This window comes from Zalophus californianus, chromosome 12 (genome assembly GCF_009762305.2).
Source record: "Zalophus californianus isolate mZalCal1 chromosome 12, mZalCal1.pri.v2, whole genome shotgun sequence".
Taxonomy (NCBI): domain Eukaryota; kingdom Metazoa; phylum Chordata; class Mammalia; order Carnivora; family Otariidae; genus Zalophus; species Zalophus californianus.
The window spans coordinates 35,070,036-35,094,441 of record NC_045606.1 but is presented as its reverse complement, the minus strand read 5'-3'; the positions used below and the strand labels follow the sequence as shown (position 1 = coordinate 35,094,441).

Genomic DNA, 24,406 nt, shown 5'->3' with positions numbered 1-24,406 from the left:
GCAAGACAAATCCCTTCCACCCCTTTGATCCATAATCTAAAGAGCTGGGACTCTGGACAAATCAATTAACTTCTTTAAGTCTCAATTTACACAGGTCCATCTATAAAATGAGGCTTATATAATCCTGAGAAAAGATGTTACAAAACAAGATGACTGCTGAAGTCTGTTCTAGTTGAAAATTACCATTTCATCATCTCTATTTCCTGTGTGACCTTGAGCACTCCATTACCCCTCTATCTTCACTCTCTGACTTTCTAAGGGCTCCTGGTACAGGCGTTCTTCATCTTAATTCTGTTATCCTTCCAGTTACTTTCCTAATATTTTCCTTTCTTTCTCAGCCACATTTTTCAAATTAGTGACTGACACCCACTGTCTCTCCACTTCCTTAGCCAAAGACTCAATTACTCCCAGCAGTCTGCCGTCTACCCTGACCATCTCACTAAAACAGTATTTCTGAAAATCATTAGTACTCTCAAATTCAACAGCCTTTCTTACTCTTCTAATTGCTTTACCTCTTTGCAGCATGTCACATGACTGATTACCTCCTCCCCTTGAAATCTTCTCTTGGCATCCCTGATAGTATTATCTCAGTTCTCTTCTCTGCTTTTTCTATTTGCTTTATAGGCCATTTCTTTTCAGTCGCTTTAAACACAGGCATTCTCCAAATGGGTGCTGTGACTTTAACTCTAATTTTTCTATAATCTAAAATCTTTTCCTTGAATTTCTCATCTCTACCTTATCTTGTTTTTAGTTACCAACTCCATGCAGAAGACACTCAATTCTAAATCTATATTCTTTTTTTTTTTTAAAGATTTTATTTATTTATTTGAGAGAGAGAGAATGAGAGACAGAGAGCACGAGAGGGAAGAGGGTCGGAGGGAGAAGCAGACTCCCTGCTGAGCAGGGAGCCCGATGTGGGACTCGATCCCAGGACTCCAGGATCATGACCTGAGCCGAAGGCAGTCGCTTAACCAACTGAGCCACCCAGGCGCCCCTAAATCTATATTCTTTACTCCCAAACAACTAGTACTAATTTTCAATAGCCTGAACACCATTTCATGCAGCTCATCTAAGACCTCAATCTCCATCCTTCTAAATGAAAACTCAATACGGTCTCCCTTCCTTTCAACTAATTCCTTTACCTCATCTCACTTTTTAAATGTCTGTTAATTGTCAGCAGGCTTTAAAGTGACCCAGGTTCAAAACCATGCTCATTCTACTTAAAAATAATTTATTTTACCCTAATTACAAATGATAGCAGATTGTTATAGAAAATGTGAAAAACCAGTGAGAGAACAATTATATCACCTAAAGACAGCCTCCATTATTTTTTTTAAATGCACACATTTTACTTTTTTAAGTAAGCTCTAGGCCTAATGAGGGGCTTGAACTCATGACCCTGAGGTCAAGAGTCACGTGCTCTGTGCTCTACCTGCTCTGTGCTCTACCAACTGAAACAGCCAGGCGCCCTTAAAGCCTCCATCATTTTTTCTTTTTTTTTTAAGATTTTATTTATTTATTTGACAGAGAGAGACACAGCGAGAGAGGGAACACAAGCAGGGAGAAGGGCTTCCTGTGGAGCAGGGAGCCTGACGTGGGGCTCGATCCCAAAACCCTGGGATCATGACCTGAGCCTGAGCGGAAGGCAGACGCTTAACGACTGAGCCACCCAGGAGCCCCAAAGCCTCCATCACTTTTAACCCTCAGTCTCCCCTGCTTTCTTGTATCAATTGACCAAGTCACAAAATGCTACCAGGTCCTCACAATGTCCCTTGCATCTGCCTTACTCTTTCCGTTTCCAATACCACCACACAAATCGAGGCTCTTTATCAGTTCCTACCAGAACCATGCAATAATCTCATGCCTATCACTCCTTCTACTACATTGGTTTTCAACCTTGGCTGCCCACTGGAATCATCTGAAGTTTCAAATACTAATGTCTGAGCTCCAACCTTAGAAATTCCAATTTTATTGATCTGAGATATGGTCTACACTACAGGATTTTTTTTTTTTTTTTTTTTTGTGCAGCCATATTTACAACCACTATTCCAGCACTGTGTAAGAATCATCTGGGTAGCCTGATAGTCATATTGGGGGGAAGCAGGGTGGGGATGAGATATATGTACTTTTTATAAAAAGTGTTATGATTCCATTGTAGGTGTCCCACTGACTATGCTCTAAGCCAGGGCTTCTCAAACCTTAATGTGAATATGAATCACCATGGGATCTTATTAAACTACAGATTCAGGGGGTGCCTGGGTGGCTCAGAGGTTAAGCATCCAACTAGATTTTGGATCTGGTCATGACTGCAGAGTCCTGGGATTCAACCCCACATCAGGCTCCCTGCTCAGTGGGTAGTCTGCTTCTCCCTCTCTCTCTGCTCCTCCCCCTGCTCTCTCTCTCCAAAATAAATAAATAAAATCTTAAAAAAACAAACCTACAGATTCAGATTCATTTGGTCTGGGATGTGGCCTGAGATTGTGCATTTCCAAGAAGTTTCTGAATAATGGATGCCAATGCCAGTCTGAGGACCATCCTTTGTGTAGCAAGGCTTCAAGAAACAGTTTTACAAGTACCTCATTCAAATCCAGTGTACATAACAACCATTAGGCTAATCTTGCTATATTTGCTTTCATAATAGTACTTCTTCAATCAAAAATATTCAATGGCTCAATTTGCTATAAATAAATTCCAAATTCTTGACTTTGACATTTAGTATTTTCTACTTGGTATGGCCTCTATCTTCATTTTAAGTCATCTGTCTTATCATTCTTCTGCAAAATACTTTAACCCGCATATATCTGAGACCTAGGACAATGCTTCTCAAACTCTGACACGTAAACAAATAACGAGAAGGACTTGCTTAAAACATTTTGGGAGTCTACCCCCACAGGTTCTGATTTGGAATCTGGAGGCCTGCTGGGCCCAAGATTTCATATTTATAACAAGCTCCCAGGAGTAACTGATGCTGCAGGTCTGAGGGGCACATTTTAAGTATTCTCCTCCAAATACTGAAATCTTACCCACTCAAATCATACTAGTACCCATGAAATCTTCCAGGATAAGTAAAATTAAAATGGTCTTCCTTTCCCTTCAATGCCTATAACATTTATTGCCCAAATAATTAATATAGCCCTTAGCATCATTAATATTTTGCAGGCAATAAGGAAGTCATAACTTTCTTGAATAAATATTAGAAAACTGAGGCTCAGATAGGCAAAGTTACTAAGTTGTTGAGCTGGGACTACAACTTCTGTATTCTTTTCAGTTTTAAAACTCCAGGTGCTAAAAACACAATATAATTAAGTAAAACTCTTCAGCCTGACCTGTGAATGGTTTTTATGGCTTTTCATCGAAGTGTGAAATGCTCTGAGAGCTGCCAAAGTGTCAAATAGGCCTTATGGCTGAAAAAGGGAAAAGTGACTTACCACCTTTAGTTTTCTAGTGACCTCTATTTGATCTGACAATAAGCAGCTACACTGAAAGCTTTGAATAAGCAACTAGGACAGGGGTGCACAGGAAATATCTAAGATAATGCTCATTTTAAAAAATGCTTTTCACAAAGAATGAAACACTATCAAAAGCAAGAACCTCTGCACATCAACCATTTATTGAATCACTATGACAGAAAAAGACTAATATAAATAAAATGAGGCTTAATGACGAGGCTGGCTCTTAGGGAAGTCGGCCACAGGGAGAAAAATCACTGGGATTTTAATTGGGCCATGCTAATAGACCTAACCCACCATTCTTCACCAAAGTCCATCTGTATTCCAAAGAAATAGAAAAACAAAAACTCAGCAACTAAGAAAAAAGTGTATTATTTATTGTACTAAATTCTTGTAAGATTTGTTTTAACAGAGTTCCATTTTTATGCATTGGGCATCTATTACACAGCATTTTTAAAATGTCTGTATAATTAAAGCATATAGGACTTGCTGCATAAATGTTATTTTATATATTTAAAGTAAGCTTCTGAAGTGTGGAGTCATCTTTACTTTCCTCTTCCAATTCTTTGCATAATACAGGGGTCCAGTGCAAACTGTGGGCCAAGTCTAGCCTGATGCCTGTTCCTATGTAGTCGGTGAACTAGAACTACTTTTACATTTTTAAATGGTTGAAAGAAAAATCAAAAGAATATTTCATGATATGTGGAGATAAGAAAGTCAAGTGGGAGTATCCATAAACAGTTTTATCAGAACACTGCCATACTCAATTGTTTACGTACTGTCTATGGCTGCTTTCAGGCTACAATGGCAAAGTTGAGCAGTTGTCTAAAATATTTACCACTTGACTTTCACAGAAAAAAGTTTGCAGACCTTTGAATGATTCTTTCAAATATGAAAAAATTAGAATTAGGCTTAATTTATAGTTTGTCTTTAATAAATGTTTAACATATAAGCATTTTTAACTTTCTAACAATTGCAGCCCATTCCTCTCTGTGTTACTTTTATCTCTTAAATAATTCTGAATCATTAATATTTGTGAAACGCCAGATTTTCCTACTTAAGTTTTTTTTTTTTTTTAAGATTTTATTTATTTATGTGACAGAGGGAGACACAGTGAGAGAGGGAACACAACCAGTGAGGGGGGAGGCAGAAGCAGGTTTCCCGCCGAGCAGGGAGCCCGATGTGGGGCTTGATCCTGGGACTCTGGGATCATGACCTGAGCCCAAGGCAGACGCTTATACACCAAAGTGAGGATTCAACATCAGCACTTGGTGTTAGAGAGTGGTCAATAGAGATAAATAGGAGGGCTGGCCAAAAGAGAAAAGGAAGAGCTCTATTATGCAAATGAGTGGCATGAGTTTGATGCAAAAAGACAAAAAAAAAGACAAAAACCAGGCCAAGGTAAATCCAGGTATCAAGATTAGATATAGGTAAACTGATGGCATCAGTAATAGAAAAGAGGCAGTCACGAGGAGGAGCTAGACGATAGAAAGACTGAGTAGTTTTTGGTATGTTGAATTTGACAGACTCTTGGAATATCAATACAAGGAAGTCAACTAGGCAGCAATATAACACAAGGAACTTCAGGGCCAGACATTCTACTGCAATAACCTATATGAAGCTACTGATGCCTTCACACCTGGAAGTTTCCAGAAGAACTTCATAATTAAGAGGTTTTTGCTATGTTATATACATATATATTGTGTGCGTGTGTGTGTGTGTGTGTGTGTGTGTGTGTGTGTGTGTGTGTGTGTGTGTGTGTGTGTGTGATATGTACCGTTAGCTTACTATGGAACACAATTACTACAAGGAGAAGGGGAAGTTTTAAAGTTAGAACCATAGAAGTGAAATATTAACTTTAAAACTTCCCCTTCTCCTTGTAGTAATTGTGTTCCACAGTACTGTTTAAATTATTAAATGTACATATGAAAATTGTCACCGATGGGTTTACCAAGTCTGTCTTTAAATAAACATACAGAGAAAAACATTTTGAACAACTAGAGAAGGCATATTTCCACAGATATAAGAGTAGAAACAAAAAAAACAAAACAGGTAGGCCTTAACTATGGAATAAAGTAATCAATCTAGCCTTAAAGCCTATACACTGAAAATGGGATATATTTTATAGCAATCAAAGATCAACAGAAAATTAGTGTTAAAAGAGGTCTTTTGGAGATAGTTTTCTTTTGGATGGCTGGAACTGATAATCTCAAAGAGCTTTAGTAGATAGTCACGGTGAAGACCAAGACTAGAAACCAGTACCCTTTTTACCATATTATCATCTCTTAGCTTTATGAAAAAATTAATAAATACCTGATAACACTCTTTAACTCAAGGAGTATGATACCACATGAAGATACCTATAAACTAACACTGTAAGAAGTGCAGTTATTAGGTTCTAAATTTCAATGCATTTATTTTATGCACTAGTATTAGGAAACACACTAAGACCTCAGGAAATTAATTAAAGTCCATTTCCAAGGAAAACTCTTCTAGTTTAATGAAGAGTAAACATTATCAAAAGTCAATCAAGGCCTAAGGCTGGGTAAGTGTATAGTCAAGTATACGTAAGAGATTAAAGATAACTTTATACTTTATATAGGTAAAAGGATATGCTGGAATTTGTTGAGGAAAACTAGAATAAACGCAACTAAGGTATTTATAGGGCTCTATTTGGGATGTTTCATTAAGTGAAAGAGCTCCTCTGAATACAGAAAAAAGAAAAGTTACCAAATGGTGTGGTTTATAAATGTGATATGCTGACAGACCAAACAGTTAAAACATATACACACATTCATTCACACAAAGCAAATCATCAGGCCTGTCAATTCAGAATAAACCTAGCACTAATTTCCTTCACTGAGCAAAAAATAATACCGGTAAAAACACTGCACTCAATTTTTGGGAACAATTTAATAAGCATGTCACTGTAAACATATTTCAAAATCAACAAGTACTAAAGCAATGCTTATGGAGAATTTTTGGAAGCAAAATATTAAAGCAGCAAAATAAGAAAATTATTACTATTATTACTACTATCAAGAATAAGCTATTTTCTACTCTAACTCATTTGAGAAATATGATGCAACCCCATCAATAACCACTTCAGCAGAAATTCTTTCACAGGAGGTGAGCATAGAATATACAAAAAGATTTGTGTAAAAAGCCTTAGGAATTCTACCGATAGGCACCCCGTACTCCCCAATCCTAGGACATCCTTCTATCACACTGTAAATCAATGTTAGAAAGCATTGCTTAAAAAAATAGTTTTAAGTTAATGACTGTCACTAACTTACTAGTGGGCAAAGGTGACACAACCTTAAGAGATAATATGACTACGATTCTAAAAGATTAACCAGTATCACAAATAATAGCAATAAACTAAAGATAAGATCAGAAGGATTTTTAAAATAAAAAGAACTGTCACTTCAGATACACTAAAGAAATCCTCTAAGGGGCTATAATCTTTTATTTTTTATTTATTTTATTTTTTTTAAAGATTTATTTATTTATTTGACAGAGAGAGACACAGCGACAGAGGGAACACAAGCAGGGGGAGTAGGAAAGAGAGAAACAGGCTTCCCGTGGAGCAGGGAGCCCGATGCGGGGCTCGATCCAAGGACCCTGGGATCATGACCTGAGCCGAAGGCAGACGCTTAACGACTGAACCACCCAGGCTCCCCTAAGTGGTTGTAATCTTTTAAAACGAGTAAATGAAAGACATTCATATGTCTAGTATATTTATCAACTTAGAAGTATAAAATATATATGAGTAACATTAAAGAAATATTAAATTTTCAGATACATATTTTAATCTGATTAGGATCACTGCTCTTCCATCAAAGTCTACAGTTTTGGTAACATAGATACTCTGTGATCCACTCTATAATGCTCCCCACTCACGCTTTAATATATTTATAAGAAAGAACTTCTATGAGTAAGTATAGATTGATATGAATGTAGTTGAAAAAAATCCACTCTGTTGTATGTACTGATGATAACATGAAGAGTAAGGATTTCTTAGTTTAGTTAAGATCCTGTATTATATGGCTGATTTTATCTAAGCCTATTGTTATATATGAAATATATAAATGGAAAAATTCAAATGCATTAACCTTAACATTAATGCAGACTAAACAGAAAAACCAGCACATTTTAAATTACAAAGTTTTAAAAGACCAAAATAAATATATTCATTAATACTTATCCCTTGCTCAGGGAACTGATCAATTCCAGGTAGCATGGCTGTAAGTCCCACTTGCTAAGATTTGCCATACCCAATATGTATAAACTGGCTTCTACAAATCAGCCAAAAAGTAGAACATATCTCTACTAAAACCCTTACTCTAAGTGACAAGTGTTTAATTGATGACTGTTATCTTCAGGAATGTTAGCCAATTTTTAATTGCTCTTGATTCCATTTTTCCCCAAGGTGGACTGTTTAACTATGGGTTTCTTTTTAATCTTTCCCCAAGAATGACTTTATTTAATAAAAGCGATCCAGATTCTTTTAGAACCACAAAGAGGACAGAAAGGACTAAAGTAACGGTTAAGACAAGCAAAGAAAACTCTGATTATTACGTATTACCAAGACACAAATTTTACAGAATGAAGAACACTAAAAAACAAAGTTTTACCTCGACACAGGTTTTCATGCCTGAGGCAGCAGCATAGTGCAGGGGTGTGTTTTTTTTGTTATCAACGGCATCAATAGCTGCTCTCTCATATTCTCCTTGGTCAAGTTTTGCTCCTTTCCATTTTAAGATCATCTGCAGACAATCTGCTCTTCTGAAATCATCTTCTGCGGGCCGTGCTAAGCGAGGATGAAGGGCTCCTTCAGATATCATAATTTGAGGTCCCATACATAACAAATGCATAGATGTTTCATTGTGCACATTCCGTTTATTTGGATTTCCATCTCTACCAAAAAGAAAAGTCCTAAAATGGTAAAGGAAAAAATGAAAACCAGAGTCTCCTTGTCTTGAAATAAGAACACACAGAAGATAAATTTAAAAAATAAACTCTACTTCTAAGTTGTTAATAAAATGTCTATTGAAGTTGTGTTTCAAAATAAGATGAATGACTAATTCGTACAGTTATAAAAAACTCCATTCTAGAACAAAATACTAAGAAAAAGAAAGCTGAATATCTTTATGGTATTTGCTAATAAAAGAAGAGGGACAGAAGAGAAAAGAAAAGGGAAGAAAAACAGAGAAGTGAAGAAAAAAGGAAGGGGCAGAGGGAGGAAAGGAACAGGAAGGGCCACGTGAGACTCATATGTCAATGACATGAATGTCTGAGGGTACATTATCAAACATTCCACACCAGCTTTTATCTTCTTTTCTTTATTGTTCTGCTCTATTTCTCTTAGTTACATCTTTACTTAATAAAGATGGTGACAATTAATATAAGACAGGAAGTAGTGCATAAGTCTAGGACTAATTTTTAAATCTAGAAATAAATTTTTCTACCTGAAAGTCATTGGCCAGCACTATTTACACAGTGTAATACTTTTTGAGGGGAGTAAGTTGTGGTCAGTTCTAGAAGACCAAGATCTAATTCCAAAGTGGTAGCCTTTACCAATGATAGGTCTAGGTGAGCTCCCTTAACTAATGCCAAACCTAGATCTGACAGTTAGGCCCAACTCCCTAATACATCCTTGACCTAGGATCACAGGATTAATAGTTCAGCCAACTCAGTGGCTATAATAAGATACTGGAAAATGAGTTGAAAAAAAAAAAAAAACCAAAAACCCCTGCTATAATACAGTCAGTCTATACTAGAAAACACACAAATACAAGTTGAGGAATAGGAATATAAGCCCCATGTCTGAAGATGAGTGCCTACATTTACTGTGGAGGGCTGGTATCATTTGCATTTCTATGCCTAAGTACAGAACAGCAATGGGAAGGCAGCAGAGCCAAACTCTAACCCCTAGGTACATATGGATTGAGTTTAGGTTAGTTTTAACTTAGACATATGGGTCTGACATAAAAAACTGACCATAAAGGAACTAGGATAGACTCTTTAATTTGAATGAGTTAGCCAAGCTGGAAATCTTTTATGAGAAAAAGGTTGAGGAAGAGGTCCTAAGGCAGAAAGTCCCAGACAAAACTCTAGATTTTTTCCTGTTCTTATCAGTAGGGTCCTCCAAAACCAGGCTATTAGGTTTTTAGCACTACATTGATTTGAACTGTCCTGAAACTAGACATGAGGTCTCTGAAGCAGAAACAAATAAATTATTACTTATAATAACTAGGTCAGTTCCTCATACCTCAACTCTTCCCACCAGAAATTGCAATTAAAGCCAGATCAGACATCATTCTGTGTACTGGCATCTGCACTACAGGTGAGTATGGTACGCAGAATAATGCCTCCACCCCAAAAAGATCCATGTCTTTATCCCTGGAACCCATGAACATGTTACCTTATACAGTAAAAGGACTTTGCACGTGTGATTAAGTTAAGGTTCTTGACATGTGAAATGAGCCTGGATTAACCAAGTGGGCCCAATGTAATCACAAGTCCTTCCTTTTAAGAGGAAGATAGGAGGGTCAAAAGTCAAAGAGAGATTGGAAGATGGAAGGAAGCTAAGCTGTTTCTTTTAAAAAATGGAGGAAGGACCCACAAGCCAAGAAGTGCAGGCAGCTTTAGGAAGCTGGAAAAGGAAAGGGAAGGGATTCTACCCTAGAACCTCCAGAAGGAACGTAGCCCTGCTAACACCTTGAGTTTAGTCCAGTAGGAACACTTCAAACTTCTAATCTTTAGAGCTTCAATATAATAAAATTTGTATTAAGTCTTTAAGTTTGTGGTAATTTGTCACAGCAGCAATAGCAAGTTAACATAGCCAGGAGCCCTGAAAATAAGATTCTGGAAGGATTATATAGCAGACTCCTCCCCTCTGGAGTGTAAACAAAAGATCCTAGGGAAGATCCTGGGTTCTTACCTTTGAAATGTAAACTATATCTCTAGGGAGATGAAAAGACTAGCATCTCTGAGTTTTACGATTTAGGGAATGTCTCCATGGTCTCAAGTCTTACTCACTCCTCATAACCCTTCAGATGTAAACTTATCTATCTCTTGGGAGGTAAATCTCTCTGGAGTTTTCAATCTCTATTCAGTCACTGTTTAACTTCCAAAGCTTCTCTTTTAGCCCAGGTCTCAAGTTTCAGTAAAATTTCCTCAGAAAGCCCTAATTGTACATATTTTCTCTACAACCCAACATAGCCTTTATGGCCTTCTGATTGCCACGTACATGTGTAGGCTCTTCATTGCTTGCTCTGCTGTTTGGTTTCCTAGAAACTGACTGAGACTATCTAAACAAACCCAGTACTATATAGAAGTCTCTTTACACTATGTTTCCCCCTCCAGTTTGGCCACTCCCTTCTTTGTCTTCATAGAGCATCATAATTATATAACTCATTACACTGTATCACAGTTACTTTCTTACATATCTGTTTCCTTCTACCACTTAGTTCATAGGTTTCTAAGGCAGGATCTATATTCTGTTCTTTCTAAAATCCTCAACATACTGTCAGATACACCAATTTCTTGCTATAACTTGGACAAGATGAACTGAATACACCTTACTCTTATGATCTAGATTGGTGACAGCACTGGGGCTCTCTCAAGATAGCACTCTAGATCTCTCAAGCCAGCAGTGTAGTAGAATGATCAAGAACATGGCATCTAGTATAGACTGCCAGGCTCATATCCTAATTCTGTCACTCTTTATGTGATCTTGGGCATAATAAATAGCTCCTTAACAACTAATAATACATGGTTCATATCCTTTGACCAGGTAAACCTACTTTTGAGAATTTATCCTAAAAGAAGTAACTTAAAAGAAATAAAAATTTTGGGGGTGCCTGGGTGGCTCAGTTGGTTAAGTGTCCAACTCTTGACTTTGGCTCAGGTCATAATCCCAGGGTTATTGGACTGAGGCCCATGTCGGGCTCCTCCCTCAGCAGGGAGTCTGCTGGAGATTCTCTCTCCCCCTCTCCCTCTGCCTCTCCCCCCCTTGCACACACACACACACGCACAAACTCTCTCTAAAATAAATAAATCTTAAAAAAAAGAAATAAAAATCTATAGGAACAATGACATTCAATATGGTGTTACTTTGAATAAAAAAATTTGGAATCACTTAAATGTCTGGTTTATAGGAGAAATGGGAAACAAATCATAGTATATCTATAAAATAAAAAATTAAAAGTCATTACAAAGTCCATGAATGTTTACAGCTCAAACTAGAAGGGAACACAGAATAATTCAAACAGTTGTTTAAAGGAGGCAGGAACATGGGTAATTTTGTTTGCTTATATGACCATAATGTTGCTTAATAGTTAAAAAAAAAAAAAGGAAAACATACAATATTTTCCCCATGTCAACAACTGTTGATAGTATGTATTTATAATGGTTGAATTATAGTGGGATTGTAGTGGATAACTAAAATTAAAATCATACTCTAAAAATGTGTTCAAAATTAAAACCTTTCCTAGGAGGCATTAAATTAACAAAAATGATTTCATTTTCTTAAAAATTTAATTTAGGAAATTATTAAAATTAATTCAGATTCTGTAAGATCCTGTGTAAACCACTTTTATCCAGCCCTTCCTGTTCCCATTTTCAATAGATCATTTATTCTCTTTCAGTTTGTTCAGGAGATCTCGGGTCCTTTACACCAAAGGATTTAATGCAAGTTGGAAAGATGTTGATACAGAGAGAGCTCTCTCTTTCACATATTAAACATTTCCAGATCCTCCCCAAGAAGAGATAGATAATTTTGCATATGTTCTCATATCCAATCTGCCAGACTCTGATTAATGAAACAAAAAGTTTATTATTCTCAGTTAAAATATTAAAATAGCTTCTTTATACATATTTACTCAGGAAAGATTCTTAAATTTATTAGACATAATACCACACCTGCATAAACATTTTGTGCTAAAACTATAAAAGTTGGATATTCTAATTTTATTGATTCATATTACTTCTTTTCTATCACCTATTTAATATCAAAAGTAGAGTCTTCCTTAATGTACATGAATGCATAATAGAATAATAACTAGTTGATATGTAAGTTTTAGATAGGCCCCTCTCTGTTACTATGTCGGTAATTATGAAGTGTATTTTACTACTTGCATAGATTAATTTTGGAATAGGGACAGAAGATAACTAGTAGAAAGATGGAGTAAGAAAAACATTAGCTTGGAAAATAATCCCTTTCATTTGACCCTACTGACCTATCCAGGAGCCATTTGTTTTTCTAGATTCTTTACTGTTAATTCCCAAATGGCCAGTTTATCACTGCTACCTCTATTTCTTCTGTAATCTCCACTTCAAAATGATCTATGCTTATCTTATCACAGCACTGAAATGGCACTCTTCACATCCCCAGGAATTTCCTAAGAGCTAAATTCATCATCATTGTCCTTAACTTTTGCTTTTAGCTTGAAATAGTTAACTTTTCACTTTTTTTTTTTTTAAGATTTCATTTACTTCAGATAGAGCGAGCGACAAGCCGGGGCGGGGTGGGGGAGAGGAGGTGTAGAAGGAGAGGGAGATAAGCAGACGCCCCACTGAGCAGGGAGCCCGATGCGGGGCTTGATCCCAGGACCCCAGGATCATGACCTGAGCCGAAGGCAGACACGTAACCAACTAAGCTACTCGGGAACCGCTGACTATCCATTTATATCCTGACCTTTCTATTACCTTGGTTTCCATAAGTACACACCTTCTCAAATACCTCTTTTTTTTTAGCACAACTTCTCTTTACCCATGGTAACAGCTCCACTTCCTAACCCCTTTACTGGAAGAAAATTCAGTTCTGAATCCATTTTCCTCTTCATACATATGCCCTCCTTTTAGAGAGCAAATCTATTCTCATAGCCATCTATCTTTCAATGGTTTCTATGAATATACTTTGTAAACTATAAAGTATTAACAGAATCCAAATTATAGACAATGGTGGTGGAATCATGATTCTCTTAAAGGTCTTCTATTATTACCTCTGTGATAATTGTTAATGCTCTATCAGCCTGTCTGAGTTCTCATCTGACCTCTAGACCATATTCTTACTCCTTATAGGCCCCTTTCTCTTGCATATTCCACTATCATCTCATATTCAACTGAGCTCCCTCCAAAATAAGTCTGCTCTGCCACAGCCTCAATTTCTTGCTATCAACACTCTTATTCTCTCAGTATTAACACATACATATACCTTCACTTCCTTTTAAATCTTCCCTTTCATGCAACAAGTACTGCAGTTGTTATTTGGCAGGTACTATTCTAAAACTTAGGCATATTGTGAAGAAAACAAATTAAGTCCCTGTCCTTATGGAGTTTACAGGCAAGGAAGGGAAGGACAGGAGAATTTCAATCCTTTAAATCCATTTAACCCATTAAAAGAACTTAATAACTCCTAAAATATAAGAGTCAAAAAACAGAAATCAAGAATTAGGAACTCTATTACTTCTTAAAGCTTGATATTAATGTATGTTCTAATGAAGGTTTTATATTTTATTTATAGTATAAGGCAGGCCTCTTTCATTTCCAAAGAAGCAAAAGAAGCTACTCTGTAAAATCTAAGTATTATAATTTCCATTTTATTTTTTTAAAGATTTTTTTATTTGTCAGAGAGAGAGAGAGAGCACACCCAAGCAGGGGGAAAGGCAGGCAGAAGGAACAGCAGGCTCCCCACGGAGCAGGGAGCCCAGCATGGGACTTGATCCCAGGACTCTGGGATCAGGACCTGAGCTGAAGGTAGACGCTTAACGACTGAGCCACCCAGATGTCCCATAATTCCCATTTTATACATGACCTTCCAGAAGATATAACTAAAAAGTATCCCAACTAGGACACAATGATTACAAAATCTAACAGTCTTCTTGCTACATTAAGTAGTAACTATTTATGAATATGGATTTAGTTTCTCATGAAGGAAGCATGAGGTGTGGTGTGGTATAATGTAAATAAACAGCCTTTGGGTTCAGAGAGACATGGATGCAAACTAGCTGCTAAACTGTAAATTACTTTTACCATATTATCCTGCTTAAGAATAGAGGAAAATTATGCCTGATGTTGCAGGTACCATAAAGCTAAAGGAAACAGTGATAAAATCAAGGTCTTATGCCATACGGAGGCTTTACTCTATGGCCAAGGTCCTTGACTAAGTGTGTGTATATATGTGTGTGTATATATATATATATATATATATACACACCTTTGTCTATCCATATATTTCATGCATTAGGAATCTAGCCAAGCTGAGCAAGGGACTGTACTTAAGCCAGTAGACTGGTACCTGAAATTAAATGAGACATCATAAGAAAATAATGGCCATTAGTTTGTTAGAAAGTCTAGCAAGGTTAAATACAGTGAAATATTTGAAGCTATCTAAAATACAAATAGGGGTGCCTGGGTGGCTCAGTCATCAAGCATCTGCCTTCGGCTCAGGTCATGGTCCCAGGGTCCTGGGATCAAGCCCCGCATCGGGTTCCCTGCTCCACAGGAGACCTGCTTCTCCCTCTCCCACTGCCCTTGCTTGTGTTCCAGCTCTTGCTATCAAATAAATAAATAAAATATTAAAAAAAAACAAATAATTTAAGAGACTTGCTATTTTATTTAATGCTGATGAATAAATGCTATTTATCCTTATTCTACATGACAGTGTTAAGAAGAGCAATTTCTTGGGGGCACCTGGGTGGCTCAGTTGGTTAAGCATCTGACTAGTGGTTTCACCTCAGGTAGTGATCTCAGGGTCATGAGATGGAGCCCTGCCTGGGGCTCCTGCTCAGCATGGCATCTGCTTTTCCCTCTCCCTCTGTTCCTCCCCAGCTTGCATGTGCATGCTCGCTGTCTCTCAAATAAATAAAATCTTAAAAAAAGGGGGAGTAATTTATTAATTCCAAAAGCAACTAAACATTTAATATAATAATTTGATTTGTAATTTTAACTATCTAAATAAATTTAAAAAAATACAGATTAAGGAAATCAGAGTTGCTTATTCTTAGGAAAGGAGAACAATTTCTGATTCGAGCATATGATGTTAAAGGCTTTAATAAAGAAATTATGAGTCATTTAAGGAAATAAAGAAGAAAACACCCAAAAACTTTAGGCTGAAACTGAAAGTATAAAGTAAAACATAAGTATAAAGTTAGGTATAAAACATATGGCCAAATCATAAAAGTAGTCCAAACTGGTAACTAAAGAGAATATATGTCATCTTTTATATAGGTCTTTACTCATTCAATAGAATGATAACCACATGATGGAGAAAGAGGTATATTCCGGCCTCAAAGAGTCAAGAATATTGACCAAATCAGCAATTCTTAAACTTTTTGGTCACATGTCTCTTACAACTTTATATTTATTTATTTTTTTTTTAAAAATATTTTATTTATTTATTTGACAGAGAGAGAGAGAGATAGTGAGAGCAGGAACACAAGCAGGGGGAGTGGGAGAGGGAGAAGCAGGCTTCCCGCAGAGAAGGGAGCCCAATGCAGGGCTCGATCCCAGGACCCTGGGATCATGACCTGAGCCGAAGGCAGAAGCTTAATGACTGAGCCACCCAGGCGCCCCTGGTCTCTTACAACTTTAAAAATCAGTGAAGTTTCCTAAGAGCTTTTGTTTATGTGGGTTATGTATATTTATGTTTGTATTAAAAATTAAAACAGACATTTAAAAAATACTTATTCATAAAAAGACCCCATTACATATTAAATATTCTTGACATACTAAAATGAAACAAAAATACTTTAAAAAAATTAAGTGAGAGGAATTGCACTGTTTTACACATTTATAAAGTTCTTTTCATGTCTAGCTAACAGAAGACGAATTCTCATAGCATTCTATCTATTGTGATATGTCGTTTTGGTTCAAAGCATATGAAGAAAATCCAGCCTCTATATAGTTAGAAAAAGGAGTAGTATTCTAAAATGCCTTTTCAGATAACTGTGAATATTCATATTTGATACTATACCAAAAATTCAACAAGTGGCCATTTCTTGGGTTACTTGCGATGTAAAATCTGAGATCACATCAATGAACTTTTTCGTACTGTACTCAAGGATGGAGATTAATTAAAAATAGTAACTTTTATTAAAAGATAAAACTTTTACTGCTTCATCAAGGATACTTTTAAGTGAAACTGGCTTTTTTTTTTTTTTTAAACTGCAAGTGGCCGGCAGTGATGAATACAATGATTATCAGGAAGGTTGGGTACCACAATCTTAATTCATCTACAGGCATCAGTAGTTTTAGCTTCCATTTTTTGCACTTTCACTGCAAATGTCAACACAGTGAAAAAGGCAAATAATACCTCAGTATTAGGACAAAAATAGATTTGACTTCATGTACCTCCTAAAAGCATCTCAGGGTCTAGGAGTCCTCAGACATACTTTAAGAATCACTGCATTAGATAACTTTCTTAATAGTGTTTTCCAATTTTAGAAAGTATATTTGTAAATTATACTATATGTGGTTAAAAAACATTTTGCTACTTGGTTTCTTTTATGTTAAAATATACATATTATCTTAGTAATAATAATAGTTAAATATATTTTAATTTAGTATTCCAAGCAAGTTTTAATTAATCATATAACAAGACCTGATACTAAATAATACTGTAGTGTTCAATGTGAGGAAGCTAAAGCAATACAACAGTTCTGTAATCTCACTGACAATACTCAACTTAAAAAAAAAGCTTTAATGGATTACGTATTCAATAGTTAATCTATTGAGAACATTACTAAGTGTCTAGCACTGTATTTACAATCTTTACAATCGAGTGGAGAAGATGAGTTTAATAACAATAAGATGGTTTAAAATCTAAGTTGTAGGAATTTCAGAAAACAAAAAAACATTGCAGGTCAGAGTAGTTGTAGGTAAATTCATGAAACAGGCAGAAACCAAGTTAGGATTTAAAGGAGAGGGAATCAGAGAAGAATGAAGACATTTGAGAATCAAGGAACAACAGGAATAAAACAAACGCCGTGGTGGTGGTGGTGGCGGTGGCATTTCTAACGGTGGGGAGAGCACAAAGGAAGTCAATCAACAAGTCTCACTGATAAGAACTTGTTAGAGAGTAATGAGAAATTGGGCTGACTAGGTAGAAGGAGGGCAAGGTCAAGGGAGCATCAGAGGCCAAACAGAATAATACAGACAATAGGGTATTGTTACAGTTTTGCCATGATAGAAAAAATATTAAAAAGGATATAACTGAGCAAGATTAATCTGGATATGAGATTAAGAGAGGAAAAGAGTTGGAAAAAGAACATTTTGGAATCAGATATTTTCAATGTTGGGAGCACAGGTTGATAAAGGTGAGCTAAGCTTGGGGCAATGGGAATGGAAAGAAGTGAATTTCAGAGATAAAACTTAGTGAACTTCGTATTAGTAGCAGGTTAGATAAAGGAGAAGAGTAAGTCAAGGATAATTTGAAGATATTTAGGGTTATAGAAGTGAGAAGCAATAACATTACTGAGTACATATTGTATCTTAGGCAGCATGATAGACATATAACATTATTTAATTGTCCCACAAGCTGTATGTAATAGATATCTATTTTATAGATACGGGAACTTAAGCCCAGAGTGATGAAATAACTTGCCTTGCTAATAAGTGGCTTAGGCAGCCCTGACACATAGGTTTATCTGACCATAGAGATAAAAGGCTATCACAGTGGTTAAAAAGCCTAAAGCCTAAAGTCATCTGCCTGGGCAATTAGCTTTGTCACTTAAAAGCTGCTAGAGACTTTCCAACCAGGGCCCGGCAGAATGGCTCCCGCGAAGAAGGGTGGCGAGAAGAAGAAGGGCCGTTCTGCCATCAACGAAGTAGTGACCAGAGAATACACCATCAACATTCACAAGCGCATCCATGGAGTGGGTTTTAAGAAGCGTGCCCCTCGGGCACTCAAAGAGATCCGGAAATTTGCCATGAAGGAGATGGGAACTCCAGATGTGCGCATTGACACCAGGTTCAACAAAGCTGTCTGGGCCAAAGGAATAAGGAATGTTCCATACCGTATCCGCGTGCAGTTGTCCAGAAAACGTAACGATGAAGATTCACCAAACAAGCTCTACACACTGGTTACCTATGTACCTGTCACCACTTTCAAAAATCTACAGACAGTTAATGTGGATGAGAACTAATCGGTGATTGTCAAATAAAGGTATAAAACTGCAAAAAAAAAAAAAAAGCTGCTAGAGATCTGACAAGTGCCTTAATTTTCTGTGCTTCAGTTTTCTCACCTCTGAAATGCAGACAGCCAACTACCTCACAGAGTTGTGATGAGGATTAAATAAGATAAGGCATGTAGACACTGTTAATAGTGCCTAGAAAACAGTAAGCACTCACACATTTGCAATTATCATATCAGCACAATATGTTAGTGTCGTTAACATAGGGAAAACCCAGTTTGGGAAGAAAAAATACAAAATTTCAAACAAGATGAGTTGGAGGTGGCTTCTAAGTAGGTATCTTTAGAGAAATGAAAATAAAAACTAAATGCAAAAAGGAGAGGTTATGGAAATACTAAGTCAAGAAATACCTACTAGAGGTTACAGAGATTCCTACTTGATAAAGTCATGGGTCTGGATGACTTAGCTCATTCATGGAATTTTTCTCATTCACAAATCCTGATCATAAAATTTTTTCTTGTGTAATGATTTTATAAAACTGTTATTCACTTTGTGTAAGACACTATGCTAGATGCTAGAAGTACAAAAAAGGTACATTTTAAAAAAGTAGTAATTTAGGTAGAGAAAAGATACACAAAATTATAAAGCACAGTTATATAGTATATAGCAAATAAGTAATAAATACAAACAAAAAAAGCCACAGAAGCTAAAAAGAAAGATTGAGGTTCTTTTGGGTTGTGACAAGCTAAGAAGACAGATAAATCCCGCACAGGGCCTTGAAGGAAGGGTAAGACTTAGATAAGAAAGAGAAAGCTGAGAGGAGTGGGGGAGACGCCTGGCAGAGAGCAGCACGCACACAGCAAACAGAGCACACACGACATGTTTCAAGGAAACCGAAAGGAGCAGCTTAATTTGAACAACAATTTGTATTAAAAGAAATAGAGAAAAGGTTGAACATTTTTTACCAAGTTCTAAAGAGCTTCAAATACTGCTTTATGAATTTTATTCACTCTGTAAGCAAAAAAGTGTCTCTTCTCTTCCAGCATCAGACTTTTACAGCTGCAAAATCTACTTCTTAAAACACTAAATTTGTTTTAGAACTACTATCCTCCGCTCCTCTCATTTTATAAGCTAGTAAACATAAAATTTAATTCTCATGTAATGAGGTAAGACTCTTCATATAAACATGTTTGCTGTCAACTAATGCTTTTTTGTTGGAGAGATTCTAAGTTTTCTCAGTATTTTCGGTTTTAAGGAAATGTTTTGCTTTTAGAAGTCTTTTCAAGTAACTGAACCCCATTAAAAGAAAGGAAACTCAAACCCGATCATGACTAGATAAGGCAAATACATCTGTTTTTTCAACTTAATCATAGCTGAAAACTTTGCTGTAGGCACCATTCCCTGCAATTTTTTGATAGCTGATAAGTACTTTCTAGAATTCAAATGCTATAAACACTATAATATTACCAAGATATCATATTATGAAACATACTGAGGATCAAAATGTATTTACAGCCACAAGACTATGTGAACCAACCTTACTATTAAAACTTTTGGTCTAATTTAGGCATAATAAAAAAAATCATACTTAATAATTCACTGGGGCGCCTGGGTAGCACAGTCGGTTAAGCATCCGACTCTTGGTTTTGGCTCAGGTTGTGATCTCAGGGTTGTGAGATAGAGCCCCATGCTGGGCTCCGCACTAGGCGGAGTCTGCTTGAGTTCTGCCCCCCCACTTGAGGGCCCGTCTTGAGCTCTAAAATAAATACATAAATCTTAAAAAAAAAGTTTAAATCTTAAAAAACAAAAGTTTAATTCACTATAATACCATATAACATGCACATATGTATGTATATATTTTCAAAGATCAAGGATTTTTTTCCCTTTCACTAATTTATTATTAACTGGTTTACAATAATACTTACCCTAGTATTCTATTCATTCCATGTCTAGCAGCATAGTGTAATGGAGTATTGTGCTGGTAGGGCTCTCCGTAAGATGTATTTGGATCAAGGGATTCTTTCAGCTGAGGGTTGTTTTCATAAATTTGGCAGGCCAGGTTTTCATCACCATTGATGAGTGCTTTACGGAATTTGGTGGTGGTATTTCCCATGTTTTCTTTTGTTTTTTTCTGATAGGCAATGGCACTTTTTTCCTTCTCCCTTCAGCCACTTCTTGAATGTTTCTGCAACATGTTTCACATTCTAATGGAAGAAAAAAATTATCAAATTAAGACTGTAAAACATCAGTTATAAAGCAGTATCCTAAATAAACAATAACACAATTAGCAACACTAAGAAAACCTAGGAAGCATATATAAAAGAACAAACTAAATTACATTTTACCAAATTTATCTTAACAGACAAAAAAAAATCTCAAATTCTTAACATTGCCCAAACTAACTTCTTGTTAAACTGTAACACTTATCCACACAGAGACTGTTAAGGTTTCACAGGCTGCACTTTGTACTATGAAAGTTACCTACATGTATGAGCCTTTCAATTTTCCCTTTCACATGGGCAGGAAATTACTTAACTGAATTTTATGGTTGAATACACTTAAATCTCTGTATAAATTATGTATACAATAGACTCAGCCAATTTGTGGGAGAGTGAAAAATGTAGGAAATTTTGCTCATATATGAACTTCAGAACAGGTGTTAAGTTACAGTAAAAAACCCCCACAGTCCTTGGCTAGTATGCTCAATAATAAATGCTACTTTCGCTCCATTCCAATAAATGTTTCTGAACCTACTCTTGAGCAATGATCGAAATTAGTGATAAAGGACATAGCATATGTGAAGGCAGGTATGAAATAAAAGGACTATTCAAGGAATGCTCAGTACACATGGAGTTCAGGATCTCTAGTTTTGAACTAACAGAAGATAAAACAAAATAAGTTGGGGCCAACTAAGAAACTTATACTTTTATCTGTAAAGAATGGATAATTAAAGTCTTTTATGCATGGCAGTGATATAATTATTTTATGCTTTAGAAAATTAACCATTTGGACAGCGTGGAAGACAGATTGGAGGGAGGAAAAGATAGCGGCAGAATACAACAGTCCATCATGTTACCCAATTAACTCAGTGACAGGCTGGACATTAAAACGTAGCTTAGGGGCGCCTGGGTGGCTCAGTTGGTTGGGCGACTGCTTTCGGCTCGGGTCATAGTCCCGGGGTCCCGGAATCAAGTCCCGCATCGGGCTCCCTGCTCCGCAGGGAGTCTGCCTCTCCCTCTGACCCTCCCCCCTCTCATGTACTCTCTCTCTCATTCTTGCTCTCTCAAATAAATAAATCTTTAAAAAAATAAAAAAATAAAATGTAGTTTATTTAAGAAAACAGTTGAAAATAATATATACTTGTTCAACACAAGTTTTGTACAAGGTAGTAAGTTTCAAAAGAATACAAATTAACAGACTGAAAAATAAATGAGTTTGTTTTTTTAAAGTTTCTTATAAAACAGAGGTTCTCATCCTTCCTTTGCTGTACATTGATTAACCTGGAGAACTTAAGGAGTCCCATTAGCCAGGCTATACTCCAGAGTAATTAAATCCGTTTCTAGGGGGTGGCACAAGGGCACTGGCATTTCAGCTCCTTGGGTGATTTCAATGTGCACACATCACTGTATAAAACACTCGTAACTCCCTCCAGCCAAATGGTTATATCTGAGTATGGAGACGAAGATGAACAGGCAGGATAAGACAAATGCTAAACCTATTTTAGAGATGGTGTTAACCACTGACTTACTATAGCGGTGTATTTTCTGGCCCACATCTATACTTAATGAGGTCACCATTTGAGTCTTTTAAGGGCTCTTTGTTACTGACATTTTTACTTTAAATATGCAAATATATATGCATAGTAGAATGAGTAAAGACAGACAAAAGATAACTGGAAGATAATCACAGCATTCTGACAACCACCCTATTTTTAATGTATATAAATATTTGTTTTATGCATAATATATACAGTATAAGTATGTATATATATAAACTGGATCACTATATAATTTAAATATCTTTTTTTAAGATTTTGTTTATTTATTTGACAGAGAGAGACATGGCGAGAGAGGGAACACAAGCAGGGGGAGTGGGAGAGGGAGAAGCAGGCTTCCCCGCAGAGTGGGAGCCCGATGCGGGGCTCGATCCCACCTGGGATCATGACCTGAGCCGAAGGCAGACGCTTAACAACTGAGCCACCCAGGTGCCCCCATAATTTAAATTTTTTAATTTAATTTTTCAGAGGTTTGCTGAATCTTTAGACTAGAGTACTATTCCTTTATCATTTCATCTAGAATGAGAGAAGAAAATCCTTCCCTCTGAAACTTCTACACTTATCATAATATACCACAGACACTTTTCGGATTTTTCAGGGACACCCTGTATTTTTTTTTTTTCTTTTGTTTTTCAGATCTAGGAGCCATGTGTTTATTCTCAGTGAAATAATCTGTGTTCTGTAGTACTGCTTTAACTATTTTAAGGATTTATTATTCTGAATGAGAACTCCATTCAGTTTACTATATATTTCAATCTATAACCAAATATAAAACATATCATGTAGATTCTAAAGGGTCTTTCCTCAGGATATGAAAACTTACAGTTGTTTGGTCTTATCTTTCTTCCCTGTTAGAATGTAGCTCAAATTATAAACATTTGTGGAGTTTTGGATTAGATTAATAAACAACACATTTTCTTTGATTTACATTATACTTTAGCAAATATTCTATAAGAAAAGTAAATTCTATCCAAGATGTGAAAAAAGAAATATCTAAGAAATCAATGATATCTTGGGGTATTTATTTAAAATAACAAGATACTTAAAAAAAAATAATACTCTGGGGCACCTGGGTGACTCAGTGGGATAAGTGTCTGCCTTTGGCTTGGGTCATGGTCCCAGGACCCTTGGATGGAGTCCTGCATCAGGCTCTCTGCTCAGCAGGGAGCCTGCTTCTCCCTCTGAATGATGCTTGTGCTCTCTCGCGCGTGCGCGTGCTCTCTCTCACAAATAAATAGAGAAAATCTTTTAAAAAATCAGTAATACTCTAAATGTGCATTAAACATTACTGTCACTCATGGTAAAAACATAATGGCATCTAGAAACCTTTTTGTGGTTCTCAAGTCTGTTTCATTTTTAAAACTTGAGTTCAATAAAGCCTGAAAGTTAGAAGGAAATTCATCATTTAAAAGTCATAGCTCCATTCCCTCAGATTATTCTTACAAGTCTCATCTAGAAATTTGCCAGGTGTGTCCTTTAACTTTTTCATAGCCACAGCTAGTATAACCTGAAGTGACTGTTCCCTCTTTGTTTGAATCAAATTCTTAAGTATTATTTCCCCAACTTAAGATAAATCTATGTACAGAGCTTCATGAGGCAGGTGAAGGGTTATGAAAGAGGTGAAAATAATTCCTTATTTGGGGCTTTTAAGTTTTACAGGAAAATCTAGGCAAAATTTCATCATTTTTCAGTGGTAAAATATAGCACTTGATAAGTCACTTAATGAAAAAAGTAAGAAAAATGCATCTTATCAATGGACTCTAGAAAGCTTTCCCTAATTTCTGATTAACTTTTCATTGTGAAGGGCTCTATAACTCTTGCTTTAAATCATTGTCTCTCAGCTTCCCTTTTCACATGTTAATAATCTGCAACAAAACTTCAAGTGCACCTAAATTAATAAACTACTCCCAGAAATCTTTTACAGAATATGAAGTTCTTCAGAAATAACTTGCTCTTAGCCTCTCTGTTACCACAGAAGTAAATTATTTTTAAAGTCCTAATTATGGATTGAAGTTGTTGCCCTAAATGAAATAATTGGTTCC

General features: G+C 36.3%; 2 protein-coding genes across 2 annotated transcripts in view; one reads left to right on the top strand and one right to left on the bottom strand.

The window, feature by feature from the left end:
• Positions 1–24,406, bottom strand: part of ANKIB1 (ankyrin repeat and IBR domain containing 1) — a 143,487-nt gene that overhangs the window by 71,834 nt on the left and 47,247 nt on the right. Inside the window, 2 exon segments of the mRNA XM_027573148.2 lie at positions 8,087–8,387; positions 20,515–20,793. Of these exon segments, the coding sequence (XP_027428949.2) occupies positions 8,087–8,387; positions 20,515–20,702 (489 nt within the window). The 5' untranslated portion in view covers positions 20,703–20,793.
• Positions 18,210–18,615, top strand: LOC113911018 (60S ribosomal protein L31-like). Its single transcript, XM_035723201.1, has one exon. The coding sequence runs from the start codon at positions 18,227–18,229 to the stop codon at positions 18,599–18,601; it is 375 nt and encodes a 124-aa protein (XP_035579094.1). The 5' UTR covers positions 18,210–18,226; the 3' UTR covers positions 18,602–18,615.

Coding starts and splice junctions, on each gene's coding strand:
- LOC113911018 (XM_035723201.1), top strand. CDS start 18,227: ATGGCTCCCGCGAAGAAGGGTGGCGAGAAGAAGAAGGGCCGTTCTGCC.